We start from the raw sequence: 15,645 nt of genomic DNA on the forward strand, positions 1-15,645 counted from the left end.
TAAAAAGGAAATTAATCCTATCATCCTATGCGCTTCCCTTACCCGAAAGTACTATCCAGATGACCTTTGAATTTCCCCAAACTGTCGGCCTCTACCACCCATGAAGGCAACTTATTCCAATAATTTATAACTCGCTGGCTAAAATAAAACTTCCTGCAGTCCAATCTAAACATTTCCCCCCGTAACTTGAATTTATGTCCCCTAGTTCTAGCATCATTTATAATCTTGAAAATTTTGTCCTCATTCATTTTACTGATGCCTCTCAGAGCCTTAAACACCTCAATCAAATCTCCTCTAAGGTGTCTAGTTTCCAAACTCTGCAACCCACATATTCGAAGTCTTTCTTCATAAGGACGCCCTTTTGCCGATCTCACCAGGCGAGTTACCCGCCTTTGCACCCTTTCAAGAAGCTCGATGTCTTTCTTTAGGTGCGGTCTCCATAGTTGAACACAGTATTCCAAGCGTGGTCTAACATAAGCCTTATATAATGGGATTATCACGTCCCTATCTCTACTTGCAAAAGTTCGATAGATCATCGATAGGACACCATGGGCCTTCCTTGCAACCTGTTTACAATGCTCAGAGAATTTCATGTCTGACCGTATCGTAACACCCAAGTCCCTTTCCTCCAGTACTGGGTTTAGTTGAACTCCACCAAGTGAATAAGTTATTTTGGGATTACTGTTTCCCAGGTGTAATACCTTACACTTTGTTGGATTAAAGCACAGCTGCCATTTTTCTGACCATTCTTGAAGTCTATCTAGGTCTCTCTGAAGAAGCTCAGCTTGACAGTGATCATTAACTACTCTACCAATTTTAACATCATCTGCAAATTTAGACATCACGCCCTCTATCCCTTCATCAATGTCGTTTATGAAAATTAAAAACAACAGTGGTCCTAATACTGATCCTTGGGGAACCCCACTTCTTACATCAACCCAATCTGAGGAATAGCCATTTATCACAACCCTCTGCCTCCTACCCTGAAGCCATCCTTCTATCCATCTAAGGATTTTCCCAGTGATTCCAACCTGTTCTAGCTTATAAAGCAACCGCTCATGTGGGACTGAGTCAAAAGCTTTGCTGAAATCTAAATAAACAATGTCGAAATTATTCCCTAAATCCAGCTCGTGAGTGACCCTTTCGAAATAGTGAACCAGATTTGTTAAACATGATTTTCCCTTTACAAAACCATGCTGAGTATCCTTGAGAATTTCAATTCGATCCAAATGATCCTGAATTCCACCCTTGATCATTGCCTCCATGATTTTCCCTACTACTGAAGTCAGACTGACAGGTCGATAATTTCCCACTTCACTTTTAGAGCCACCCTTATGTATGGGTGATACATTTGCACTTTTCCAATCCAAGGGAATCTCCCCAGAGTCTAGTGATGCTCGCATAACCAGCCTCAGTGGTTCAATGCACTCGCTTGCCGCCTCTCTCAAGATTATAGGGTATATTCCATCAACTCCAGGAGCCTTACTGGTCTGTAGGCTTGAAAGTTTTTTCATTAAATAATCTTGCGAAATTTCAATATCATTAATTACATATTTTTTAACTTCGCTCCCACAATTTCCCATTGCCACAAAAGGCTTTTCATTTGTAAATATCGATGCAAAATAACTGTTGAGTTCATCTGCAACGGCAGCTGGTGTATTTATTACTGTCCCCTTTCCCTTACGTAAAGGTCCGATCTGGTTTGTCCTGCTCTTCTTGGCATTTATATATGTGAAGAATTCTTTATCCCCCCTCTTTGCTCTGTTTGCTAGTGATTTCTCATAAACTGCCTTTGCCTGTCGAACCTTTTCTGTGGCTCTATTACACATCACCTTGTAGCTGTTATAGGCTTCAGTACTTTTTATTGCTCTGTAACTTTTCCATGCCACCTTTTTCTGCTCAAGTAATGTGGCAACTTCACTATTCATCCAACTTGGAACCCTTCTCGTGGAGTATTTTTTTAATGGTATATACGCATTCAAGGCATCTGTGATTAATGTTTTAAAAGCGTACCACAGTTCAATTGTATTCATTCTCTGCGCGATATCTACCCAGTTAATAGAGGCCATGTAGTACCTTAAGGCATCATAATTTCCTTTTCTGAAATTAAAACCCATTCCTTTGCCTTTTACTTCTGCTACCTCTCTCGTCATCATCCACCGTAGAACTCCATGATCACTTCCTGCTACTGGTTCCTCTACTGTCAGCCCTGTTATGTCATCTGATTCATGTGTGATGATGAGGTCTAGGATATTCTTTTCTCTAGTACTTTCCCTGACATGTTGATACAAATAACAGTCATCTAGTTGATTTAAAAATTTTGTTCCCCATGTCGAGTTTCCTTCCCATTTACTCCAATCAATTAGAGGCAAATTGAAATCACCCATAATAAGACATTGACGCTTACTTGCCCATTCCATTTGCATGTAGAGGCTTTTGTCATAGTCTTCACAATCACCTGGTCTATAGATTACTCCTACTCGCATTGTACCTTTGTTTCCAACTATCTCACACCATACAGACTCTATACTAGCATGTGAAATGTCTGAATCCGGGAAAGCTATCGTCGCACTCAGGCTGCTTCTGATAAGAAGCATTACCCCACCACCCCTTCTATCCACTCTATCCTTCCTAAATACATTATACAAGCCGTACTGAAACTCATCATCCCCAATTTCCGGGTGGCACCACGTCTCTGTAAGCCCTATTATGTCCGTGTTACTTGTTTTAACCAGCAGTTCGAATTCGCTCATTTTATTGACGACACTTCTAACGTTACTGTATAAACAATTAAGATTTACTGTTCTTGTATATTTAACAACCCTAACACAACCCTTGAAGTTTTTTAGGCTCTCTTCCCTGATATTTTATACTAATACCAGTAAAGGGGAACCACAACACACGTTGACCAGAGGCTATAATCCGTGTCGAGAATCTTCTTAATCCTCTGACTGGCTATGGAAAGCATATTGACCAATGCGACTTCTCAGTATATGACTGCATAGGTTTTATGGACACCACTAACATTGTGAAATGGTAATCTCTTTCACACTTAATTTGCACTTTTTAATTACCTAAATTGCCTAAAGGCCAGAGGTGAGAACCGTGCATACACAGTTGTCTCTCCTAATCCATTCATTACATGGAAATTTTCTTCATTCAACAGAAACTATTTAAATTTAATTACCAAGGGGAATCAAAAAATTTGCTATAAAGAAGTTCGTTAAACAGAGGTACAACTGTAATTAAATCAAAAATGAAGCAATTTTAAAATACATAACCAATCGATTGCACCATTAAAATTCTGGGAATAAGGCCCCACTTGCCCCACTGTAGTTTCGGCTCTGGATACTCAATAATTGCATTCAGGATTTCATTTGTAAAATAAATGATTGTCTCAACAATGGGCTCGCAAATTTTCAAAAAAAAAAAATAAAAGTGGGCTCTTGTGAGCCCACTATAGCTCACCAGTGATTACAAGTGATTGAAAGGTTACCATTATTCGTCATACTATATCAAGTGGCATCGTGATCAGTTCAGAACACTACTGCTAATTTCCTTCACTGCAATATTGCTTATATTGCAGTATTACTTATTGTTTCATAATTATGATAGATTACTATAAAGATTGAAATGTTGTGATATTAGGGGCAAGTTACTGCTATGGATAAAGGGTTGGTTGAGTGGTAGAAGACAGAGCAGTTATTAATGGGCACTGCTCCTCTTGGACTGATGTTATTAGTGAAGGCCCTCAAGGTTCAGAGTTGGGTTCTTTATTGTTTTCAGTATTAATAAATGATATTGATGTCTATAGAGTTTAATGTTAAAGACTACAGATGGTACAAAGATTGGGTTCAGTTTGGCAGGGTGATGACAGAAATCAGGGTATGATGCTGCAACAAGACCTAGACAACTTAGCCAGATAGGCTGAGAAATTGAAGTTAAACAGAAATTTGCAAGATACTGCAGATGGGAAGCAGTAATAACATACCAATTGGGTGATACAACACTCAAATTGAGACAGAAAAAGACCTCAGGCTATCTGTACAATCTGACATTAAGTTTTCTGAGCAGCGCCAACAGCTGCTAGGACAGTTCATGAGATTCTGTCAGTGATATATAGGTTCTTATTTTTCCTCAGACAACACACGTAAGTAAATAAACAGAATAGTAAAGTAGTAAAGTAAAAAAAGACAACACATTTTATCCAGCAACGACTTGTTTTTACCAGCAACGCAGTTTGAGTTGCTAGTAAAGACATCAAAGGCAGATATTGTTGGGATATCAGAGACGTGGTATCACACACATACAAGGAATGCAGCATTGGAATTTGAGGAGTACAATGTGTACAGAAAGAATAGACAGGACAGGAAGGGAGGAGGGGTTATGCTGTTAGTTAACAAACACATAAAAATCTAAGGAAGTGCATCCAGTTGACATGGGTGGACAGTGGAATGTTGAGTTAGTTTGGAGTGACATAAGCACTGAGAAAGGGAAAATGAGAGTAGGTGTGTGTTATAAGCTTAATGAATCTGATGAGTACAATGAGCAGTTGTGAAAAGAAATAGTTTGGGCCAGTAAATCAGAATGTCTTATAAAGGGGGATTTTAATTTTTCAGATGAATCTATTGGTCATTTGCACACTAGCAAGGCTTTTGTGGATTTATTGGATGATTGTTTTACTGCAGCAGCATGTTCGAGAGGCAACCAGAGGGAGTAATACCCTTGATCTGATTATCAGTAGTGATGCAGATAAAGGAACCACTAGATGGCAGTGATCACAGTGTATTGATGTGGGATTTATACTATCAGGTATAAAGGGAAGGGTTTTTGCCTTTGTAAAAGTGACTACATCGTCTCAGACAGTATTTAAATTCTATGCAATGGGAAAAACTGATGATGTTACCAACAGCAAATTCTAATTAGGAAGCATTCAAGGAAGTTACTAGTTACTTGGAAGATATTAGGCTTTTTGGCCCACCTAAGAAATACTGTTCAAGGTTTAAGCCTACATGGATGTCAGATGAGACTAGTGGCAGAGAAGAAAAATGCATGGGATACATATAAATTATCAGGTAACTTTGGCTAAATTTGTCGAGAAGTGGTATTAAAATCACAGTGGAAGCCATTGTCACAACTTGTGAGAAAAGCCTATTAAGTCTTTTTTTGGATGTAAGGTTAGAGATCAAGATAAAGTATGAGCTCCAAAGATTTCCTGTAGCTCATGTTCAGGTCATTAAGAGGCTGGCTCAGAGGTAGTCATAAATTGTTGCCTTTTGCTGTTCCAGTGATATAAACAATTATTACTTTTGCATAACCAATATTTCTGATTTTTCTGGGGAAATCCAAGCATAGAGGAGAGTATCCCAACATGCCTTCTACTCTATGGCTGGTTCCTCATGATAATACAATGCCAGTGCCAAAGCCACCAAAAACTTATGGACTTGACTCTGATTCAGGATTAGAAAAGGAGTCTCCAGAAAATGCAGAACCCAGAAGATACAGATCCGAGATTTGGACCTCTCCAAAACCATGGCTCAATTACTAGGATCACAGCTTCAGCAGTGGAATCTTCTTGAAAAGGGTGTTAAGGTGTCTTTTTATAGGAAGAGCCAATCTAACATAATGACCTATTACTCCATGGATGGTGCTTCTGTTTATTGTAACAATGTCCAGGAATTAATGAAAGAGTTACATCTGGAGTGTGTCTCAGAGCAGTGGAGGCTTTTCATTGATTCATCCAAGGTCAGTTGGAAAGCTGTTTTACTCCATAATGGAAATAAGTATCCATCTATACCATTAGCCCATGCAGTTCACATGAAGGAAATGTATGAGAAACTGCAGGTTCTTTTGCTTGGTGAGATGATTGTGATAATTCAGCAGTACAGCATTTAGGATGCAATAGTTGTGCAGCCGTCCATATATGGACTTGACCATAGACCAATGGAAAGCTGTTCTTTGGAGTGAGGAGTCATTGTATATGGTCTACCAGTCTACTGGCTGTTCCTGGGTGTGACAGATACTCAGGCATAACCTACCTGTCAGACTGTATCATCCCAACAGTGGAATTAAATGTTATGATTAGTAAATAAATTTGATGAATTTGAGGCATTGCTCAAAACATCAAAGGCAGATATTGTTGGGATATCAGAGACGTGGTGTCACACAGATATAAGGGATGCAGAACTGCAATTTGGGGAGTACAACGTCTACAGAAAGGATAGACAGAATAGGAAGGGGGGAGGGGTTATGCTATTAGTTAAGAAACACATAAAAACCAAGGAAGTGAAGCCAGTCGACATCGCTGGACAGTGCAGTGTTGAGTCAGTTTGGTGTGACATAAGCATTGGGAGATCAAAATTGAGAGTAGGAGTGTGCTATAGGCCTAATGACTCTGATGAGTATAATAAGGAACTGTACAGGGAAATAGAGTGGGCCAGTAAATCAGAGAGTCTTATAATGGGAGATTTTAATTTCCCAGATATTGACTGGAATTTTAGGGCTGGTTACTCACACACTAGCAGGGCTTTTGTGGATTTATTGGATGATTGTTTTCTACATCAGCATGTTCGGGAGCCAACTAGAGGGAGTAATACTCTTGATTTGATTATCAGCAGTGATTCTTCATGCATTAAGAATCTGCAGATAAATGAACCACTAGGTGGCAGTGATCACAGTGTGCTGAAGTGGGATTTACTCAAAGAGATAACTACCATTAGGGGTAAAGGGAAGGGTTATTGCTTCCGTAAAGGCGACTAAGATGGACTGAGACAGTATTTAAATTCTATACAGTGGAACCAACTGATGATGTTACCAACAGCAAATTCAAAATGGGAAGCATTCAAAGAACTTATCTTGGAAGCTACTAGGCTTTACATACCAACTAAGAAATATTGTTCAAGGTTTAGGCCAAAATGGATGTCAGATGAACTAATGAGGCATATGGCAGAGAAGAAAAATGCATGGGATACTTACAAATTAACACATGACACAGAAGCCTATGATAGATACAAGTTGATATGCAACCAAGTTACAAAGGAGGTTAGGCAGGCGAAGGCAGATTACGAGAAATCCTTGGCAAGGGATGCAAAGAAAAACAGCAAAGAGTTCTTTACTTATGTAAACTCTAGAAGGAAGGGGATGAATCAGATTGGTCCACTCGATATTGATGGGTCAACTGTTGATGATCCTGCTCAGGTAGCTAACAAACTAAATGAATATTTTGCATTGACATTCACACATGAGGGGTTATTCAGCAAGGGGAATGCCAGAGGTGTATTCAACTCTAGCAGTAAGCTACAGAATCTTGAAATAACTGGGAGTAAAGTGGAGGAGAAACTGCTGAAGATAAACACAAGAAAGGCACCCGGGGTGGATGGGATCTATCCAGTTATATTAAAGGAGGCAGCAAAGGAAGTAAGCAAACCCTTAGCCATAATTATGAGAGCTTCCTTGGACTCAGGGGAGGTACCCATAGACTGGAAATGTGCAAATGTGACCCCAATTCACAAAGGAGGATCAAAGGCTGACACAAGTAATTATAGACCTGTGAGCTTAACTTCTGTTCCAGGAAAATTAATGGAGGCACTGGTTAAAGAAGCACTGCAGGATCATTTAGACAAGACTTCAGTTATAGCTCAGACACAGCATGGTTTTGTTAAGGGGAAGTCTTGTCTGACCAACTTGATTGGATACTATGATGCAGTCACAAAAGAACTGGATGCAGGGAATAACTTTGATATTATATACTTGGATCTTAGAAAGGCTTTTGATACTGTTGCACATGGAAGACTGCTACACAAATTGGAGCAGTGTGACATTGGAGGCAAATTGCTGCTATGGATAAAGGGGTGGTTGAGGGGGTGAAGACAGAGAGTGGTAATCAATGGACACTGCTCGTCGTGGACTAATGTTATTAGTGGAGTCCCTTAGGGCTCAGTGTTGGGTCCATTATTGTTTTCTGTATTTATAAATGATATTGATGATGGTATATCAAGCTTAATGTCCAAGTTTGCAGATGATACAAAGGTTGGCAGGGTTGTCAAGGACACTGCGGACACTGTGCTGCTGCAACAGGATCTGGAAAGGTTGAGCAGATGGGCTGAGAGGTGGCAAATGAAGTTTAACATTGACAAATGTAAAGTTCTACACATGGGAAACAGCAACCCCAGAGCAACGTATCAACTCTGTGGTACTACACTGACAGTGGTAGAGAATGAAAGGGACTTGGGGGTGGTTGTGCAGGCAGATATGAAGTTCTCTGACAGTGCAGACGGGCTGCAAGAGTAGCTCATAGAGTATTGTCAATGATATACAGGAATTTTTCCAGCAGGGATAAGGAGGTGATTATTCCATTGTATAAGGCAATGGTCAGGCCACACCTAGAGTACTGTATACAGGTCTGGAGGCCTCATTTCAAGAAGGATCTGGAGTTGCTGGAACTAGTAGAGAGAAGGGCAACAAGATTAGTGAATGGAACAAAGGGGTGCTCTTACGAAGAAAGGCTTAAGTTTTGCAAATTAGTGTCTGGAGACTAGGCACCAGCGAGGTGATCTGATAGAGGTGTATAAAGCCTTGAATGGTTTGAGCATGCTCATTGCTGATGGGATTCTTCCTCTAGCTCAGAAAAATCACCTGTGAGGGCATAAATTCAAATTGAGGAAAGACAGATGTAGGATAGACGTGCAGAAATTTGCCTTTAGCCAGCAGGTGGTTGGTTGGTGGAACAGACTTCCATCCCTTGTCGTGGAAGTTGTTAGCCTAAATAAGTTTAAGGCTCAACTGGACAGATATTTTGAACGAACAGAGGGGTGAAGTGGAAGTGTGGTTTTTTTTTTTTTTTTTTGGCTGATGCTGCATAAGCTTGCTTTCTTGCATCAAATGCCTCTACTAATGCTAATGCTAACTGTTTTTCATGGTTTGGCCTTAGATTATTGGTTATTTTGTATAGAAACATGAACGCTGTTGTCTCTCTAAATAACTTCCTTAGAGAGTAATGCATTACCTACATCAAGGCAGCATCTTGAAGAACAGCCATACTTGTATCAGTAGGACAATGTTGCATATATACTGTTTACAATGCTTTTATTGACCTTGAGGAGGTCAATAAAAGCCATTGCAAAGTTGGACCAGATGTTGTGAGATGCACCTTTGATTATATATATTGCTATTTTTTCTCTCTTTATTGTGCATTGTTTTGTTTTATTAATAAAGAATATTATGTGTTTGCCTTATATTTAAAAATAAATGTATTATTGTGCTATGTAGAAGAGTAGGATATTGTTGAAATTCTTTAATGTGAGTTCTTCTGGCCTTGTGCATGTAAGGTTGGATGTTTTGTTCATTTACAATAAATCTGTTATTTAGTTATCTATTTAATGTTCACTAAAAGGATAAAATATGATTTGATAAGTTTTTAATTTGAAAAGTTGTATATAAAAGAATTTAAAAATATATATATTTTTTAGAATTTTGCTTCTTGAATCATAATAAAGGACCATGCAAAAATACAGAAATAAGATGGTTTTACGATAAAAATGATGGCGTGTGTAAAGAATTCTATAATGGAGATTGTCAGAATAATGGTAATAGTTTTCGTACTAGGCAGGACTGTGAAACTAAATGTGGTAATTCACAAGGTATGTAAACTATCATATATTAAATATATTATTATTTATTATATATTTTTTGGGCTCTTCTCTTGTGTATCAGGTACACTTCCTTGGGCTAAGAGCTGGACAATTGAAGGCATCTCTCTCTCTCCCCCCCCCAACCCCAGTTGGCTAAGTTGAGCTTTCAATTCATTCATTTTGGTGTATTAGTCATTTTGCAGTTGCCTTTCATTTGAGTTGGTTCCTTTCTTGGTGTTTTTAATGGATTTACCTCAGACCATGACCAATTTTGTTGTACATGTTACATATATTTGGTATTCTATACTTGTAGTTTATCTTTTGTTTGTGTATAAGTCCTGTTTCATTTATACAACTAACCAAAATGGCGAGAATTCATAGGTTCCTTGGCTGCTGTCCTGATGATGAACTGCTAATGATCTGATGAGCAGTCAAGAACTGTTGCAATACACTGGTGATATGTTACAGGAAGATAATGCAAATATTGATATTATCCAACAGGCTGCTGAGGTGACGGTCCTTATAAAAACTCCAAAGGCTGTTAATGATACCAAAGCCACATAGAAGAAAAATTAGTGCTGGAAAAAATAAAGATGAGAGTACAAGAAAAGGTTTGAAATTAAACAAAAGAGGAATAGAAAAAGTTAATGTTAAATGGAGGGGAAAAAAGTTAATGTTAAATGGAGGGAAAAAAAAGTTAATGTTAAAGGATGGATGGATGTATCTGAAATTATGTCTAACCTGTTACAAGTTAATGTCTCTAAGCAACTCAAACCAAGAGAGTGAAGGAACAAAGTGAGAACTCCAAGGCTTATTTTCACAAATGATTGGATTTGATAAACTTAAACGTTACAGCACAGCTCAAAAATTTGTGGAAAAAAAAAAAAAAAGTTGAACATTCTTGTCGCAAGATCTTTACTTATGGGATGAACTTGAAAACTCCACAACGGAGAATTATATCAAAAGCAAGATTCTGATAGCAGAATTAAAAGAAAGAGAATTGATGATATGGGAACAAAGGTAGATTAAAACTGTATTTTTCAAAGGAAATTCAAAAATATATAAAAGAACTGATGTGAAGAGAGCTTTACTGGGCCTTTATTGACTTGGTGGTAAAATTGTTGTACCACCAGGTTTGCCACCATAGGGGTGAGGCAGTCAAGGTGCCTGACACCTAGTTTCATATGGTTTTTTAAACATCACATGGGGACCATTTAGAAATGTGGTGGGAGGTACCAGAATTCATAGTTTCACCTCTGAGTTGAGTTAGATAAAAAGAGAACTGACTAGGGATGGGCGTAGAAACAGTGTCAGTTATAAAGTTCTCCAAGTTGTTAGTCAGTGGGCTAAGAACATAACTCTTCATCTCACTGAGGCTATGGATGAGAAAGGTTTAAATGAGATACTGATTTCAAGAACCTTATAGTTTTGGCAGTAGAATAAGGATTTATCACTAATAGAATTATTCAGACCACGGGTAGTCCACAAGCAGCTGTCATCATTATTGGAATGGACTACAATACCTACTTCATCCTCTGGGGTATAGTGTATATTGTTAATTCTAATATGGCTCTGAGGGTTCCCTCAAACTCAAAGAGAAGGACAAACCCAGAGCATACCCTTATGTAATGGATGTGAGATAGTATTAGATACCCCAGATGATATTGCAGATGAACTCAACAGTCACTTTGCATCAATATTTACAGAAGAAAATCCATTTATGTCAAAGAGAAATTATGGAAGTGAAGTTGAAAAATATGTAATTAATGATATTGAAATTTCACACGAGTATTTAATGAAAAAACTTTTGAGCCTACAGGCCAGTAAGGCTCCTGAGGTTGATGGCATATACCCTATAATCTTAAGGGAGGTGGCAAGCGAGTGCATTGAACCATTGAGACTAATTATGAGAGCATCACTGGACTTGGGAGTGATTCCATTGGATTGGAAAAGTGCCAATGTATCTCCAATACATAAGGGGGGGGGGGTTCTAAGAGTGAAGTGGGAAATTACCAGCTGGTCAGTCTAACTTCAGTGGTAGGGAAAATCATGGAGACAATGATCAAGGGTGAAATTCAGATCATTTAGATAGAAATGGAATTCTGAAGGATACTCAGCATGGTTTTGTAAAGGGAAAATCATGTTAACTACTCTGGTTAGCTATTTTGACAGGGTCACTCATGAGCTGGATTTAGAGAATAATTTCAACATTGTCTATTTGGATTTCAGCAAAGCATTTGACTCAGCTCACATGAGCAGTTACTTTATAAGCTGGAACAGGTTGGAATCACAGGGAAAATCCTTAGATGAATAGTGAGATGGCTTCAGAGCAGGAGGCAGAGGGTTGTGATAAATTCACCATTACAATTCTGCTGCCATGTGCTCACAAGAAACAAATTTAACACCAGAAATCTCTGTTTCAGTCAAAAATGATTATCTTCTGACAAGATCAATCTGACACTAACAGTCACCATGGAGGGGTAGCTGCAGTCATAGACTCAAGAGTCCCCTGAAGATGCATTCCATTGCAAACTTGATTGGAATCTGTTGCCACATGTACAGTAATTGGTATCACTCTGACACTGTTCTCAATATATCTTCTGCTTAGCCATCCATGTATGATTCAGGAACTGGCAAATCTTATTTTTTAATTACTATCTCCTATCTGGCTATTAGAAGATTTTAATGAACATCATCCAGTATGGGGTTCTTTGGTCTGAAACGGACATGGTGAACTTATATACTGGCTTATATATTAAATGGGTGAGCCAGTATTTACTATATACTGGCAAACACATTTACGTCTATTTTTCTACTACGGTCAACCTCTGCAATAGATCTCTCAATCTGCTCTCCAGTTCTATTCCTAACTATAGAGTGTATGCAGTGCATGATGATCCTCTAAACAATGATCATTATCCGCTGATATGTAGAATTCAAACAAACAGAAACACAAACGAAATGGAAATTTTCCAAAGCAGACTGGACAAAATTTACAATCATGTCTCTTTTGATGATCACATTGTCACTTGTTAAAGGGAGATCTTGTATAACCAATTTGATTGGATACTATGATGTGGTCACAAAGGAACTGAATGCCAAAAATAATTTTGATATCATATATTTGGATTTCAGGAAAGCTTTTGATACTGTTGTAAATGGAAGACTGCTGTACAAATTGGAGAGGTATGGCATTAATGGTAAGTTGCTACAATGGATAAAGGGATGGTTGAGTGGGAAATGACAGAGAGTGGTAATCAATGGACACTGCTCTTCGTGGACAAATGTTATTAGTGGAGTTCCCCAGGGTTCGATGTTGGGCCCATTGTTCTTTTGTATATTTATCAATGATATTGATGAAAGTATATCAGGTTTAATGTCCAAGTTTGTAGATGATAGAAAGGTTGGCAGGGTTGTTAATGACTGTAAAGACAGTATGCTACTCCAACTGGATCTGGATAAGTTGGGAAAGTGGGCTGAGAAGTGGTAACTGAAGTTCATGAGTAGGAAACCGGCAGAATTGCTTAACAAGTACAGGTCACTGTTGAAAAAAAGCCGTGAAATAGGATTGAATTTGAAAGTGTCTGCAATTCTGCCCAGACACGATAGGAGGGAGTATATGATGAGCGCCTTGTCGATCAATTCGGCCCTGGAAAGATTGTGCAAGGCTCAAGGGGTAGAATTTTTTTCAGCCTGGACTGTACTTGTTAACAGGAGAGATTGTTTCTACAGGGATGGGATACACTTAAATAGAAAGGGTGCAAGAATATTTGCTGATGCTATCGAGGCAGTGTTAGGTGGGTTGGAAAAGTGCTAGGTTGGGGGGAGACAAAGACGAATAGATTAACAGTAGCTACTGGCAGAGGTGAAAGAGATTCTTGCACTGCTTCTATTGGAATGAGCAGAAGCCTGAAAAACAAGATGCAGGATATTTCGGAGACTGCCGGGAGTCATTGCGGTACAAGAAAACACATGGGTTGTGTTAGGGTAGCTAAGAATAGAAATAGGTGCATGTATACTTGCGTGTACACCTATGCTAGGGGTTTAGTAAATAAATTTGACGAATTTGAGGTATTGCTCAAAACATCAAAGGCAGATATTGTTGGGATATCAGAGACGTGGTGTCACACAGATATATAGGAATGCAGAACTGGAATTTGGGGAGTACAACGTCTACAGAAAGGATAAACTGGATAGGAAGGGAGGAGGGGTTATGCTATTAGTTAAGAAATACATAAAATCCAAGGAAGTGAAGCCAGTGGATATTGCTGGACAGTGCAGTGTCGAGTCAGTTTGGTGTGACATAAGCATTGGGAGATCAAAATTGAGAGTAGGAGTGTGCTATAGGCCTAATGACTCTGATGAGTATAATAAGATACTGTACAGGGAAATAGAGTGGGCCAGTAAATCAGAGAGTCTTAAATTGGGAGATTTTAATTTCCCAGATATTGACTGGAATTTGGGGGCTGGTCACTCACACACTAGCAAGGCTTTTGTGGATTTATTGGATGATTGTTTTCTACATCAGCATGTTCAGGAGGCAACTAGAGGGAAGAATACTCTTGATTTGATTATCAGCAGTGATTCTTCATGCATTAAGAATCTGCAGATAAATGAACTACTAGGTGGCAGTGATCACAGTGTGCTGAAGTGGGATTTACTCAAAGAGGTAACTACCATTAGGGGTAAAGGGAAAGGTTATTGCTTTCGTAAAGGCGACTACGATGGACTGAGACAGTATTTAAATTCTATACAGTGGGACCAACTGATGATGTTACCAACAGCAAATGCAAAATGGGAAGCATTCAAAGAACTTATCTTGGAAGCTACTAGGCTATACATACCAACTAAGAAATATTGTTCAAGGTTTAGGCCTAAATGGATGTCAGATGAACTGATGAGGCATATGGCAGAGAAGAAACATGCATGGGATACATACAAATTAACACATGACACAGAAGCCTATGATAGATACAAGTTGATCTGTAACCAAGTTACAAAGGAGGTTAGGCAGGCGAAGGCAGATTACGAGAAATCTTTGGCAAGGGATGCAAAGAAAAACAGCAAAGAGTTCTTTACTTATGTAAACTCTAGAAGGGAGGGGATGAATCAGATTGGTCCACTTGATATCGATGGGTCAACTGTTGATGATCCTGCTCAGGTAGCTAACAAACTAAATGAATATTTTGCATCGACATTCACACATGAGGAGTTATTTAGCAAGGGGAAAGCCAGAGGTGTATTCAACTCTAGCAGTGAGCTAGAGAATCTTGTAATAACTGAGAGTAAAGTGGAGGAGAAATTGTTGAAGATAAACACAAGAAAGGCATCTGGGGTGGATGGGATCTATCCAGTTATATTAAAGGAGGTAGCAAAGGAAGTAAGCAAACCCTTAGTCATAATTATGAGAGCTTCCTTGGACTCAGGGGAGGTACCCATTGACTGGAGATGTGCAAATGTCACCCCAATTCACAAAGGAGGATCAAAGGCTGACACAAGTAATTATAGACCTGTGAGTTTAACTTCTGTTCCAGGAAAATTAATGGAGGCACTAGTTAAAGAAGCACGGCAGGATCATTTAGACAAGACTTCAGTTATAGCTCGGACACAGCATGGTTTTGTTAAGGGGAAATCTTGCCTGACCAATTTGATTGGATACTATGATGCAGTCACAAAGGAACTGGATGTAGGGAATAACTTTGATATTATATACTTGGATCTTAGAAAGGCTTTTGATACTGTTGCACATGGAAGACTGCTGCGCAAATTGGAGCAGTGTGGCATTGGAGGCAAATTGCTGCTGTGGATAAAGGGGTGGCTGAGGGGGAGAAGACAGAGAGTGGTAATCAATGGACACTGCTCGTCGTGGACTAATGTTATTAGTGGAGTCTCTGAGGGCTCAGTGTTGGGTCCATTATTGTTTTCTGTATTCATAAATGATATTGATGAGGGTATATCAAGCTTAATGTTGAAGTTTGCAGACGATACAAAGATAGGCAGGGTTGTCAAGGACACT

At 39.0% G+C, this 15,645-nt stretch overlaps 1 protein-coding gene across 1 annotated transcript in view; it reads left to right on the forward strand.

Moving 5' to 3' along the window:
• The window catches only part of LOC150084650 (papilin-like), a 967,274-nt gene that overhangs the window by 698,844 nt on the left and 252,785 nt on the right, over positions 1–15,645 (forward strand). Inside the window, exon 27 of the mRNA XM_090376529.1 lies at positions 9,468–9,638. Coding sequence (XP_090232655.1) covers positions 9,468–9,638 — 171 coding nt within the window. The remainder of the gene's footprint in view (positions 1–9,467; positions 9,639–15,645) is intronic.

Source organism: Mastigoproctus giganteus, chromosome 6 (assembly GCF_048544385.1).
Source record: "Mastigoproctus giganteus isolate SK-2022 chromosome 6, ASM4854438v1, whole genome shotgun sequence".
In the NCBI taxonomy this organism is placed as follows: domain Eukaryota; kingdom Metazoa; phylum Arthropoda; class Arachnida; order Uropygi; family Thelyphonidae; genus Mastigoproctus; species Mastigoproctus giganteus.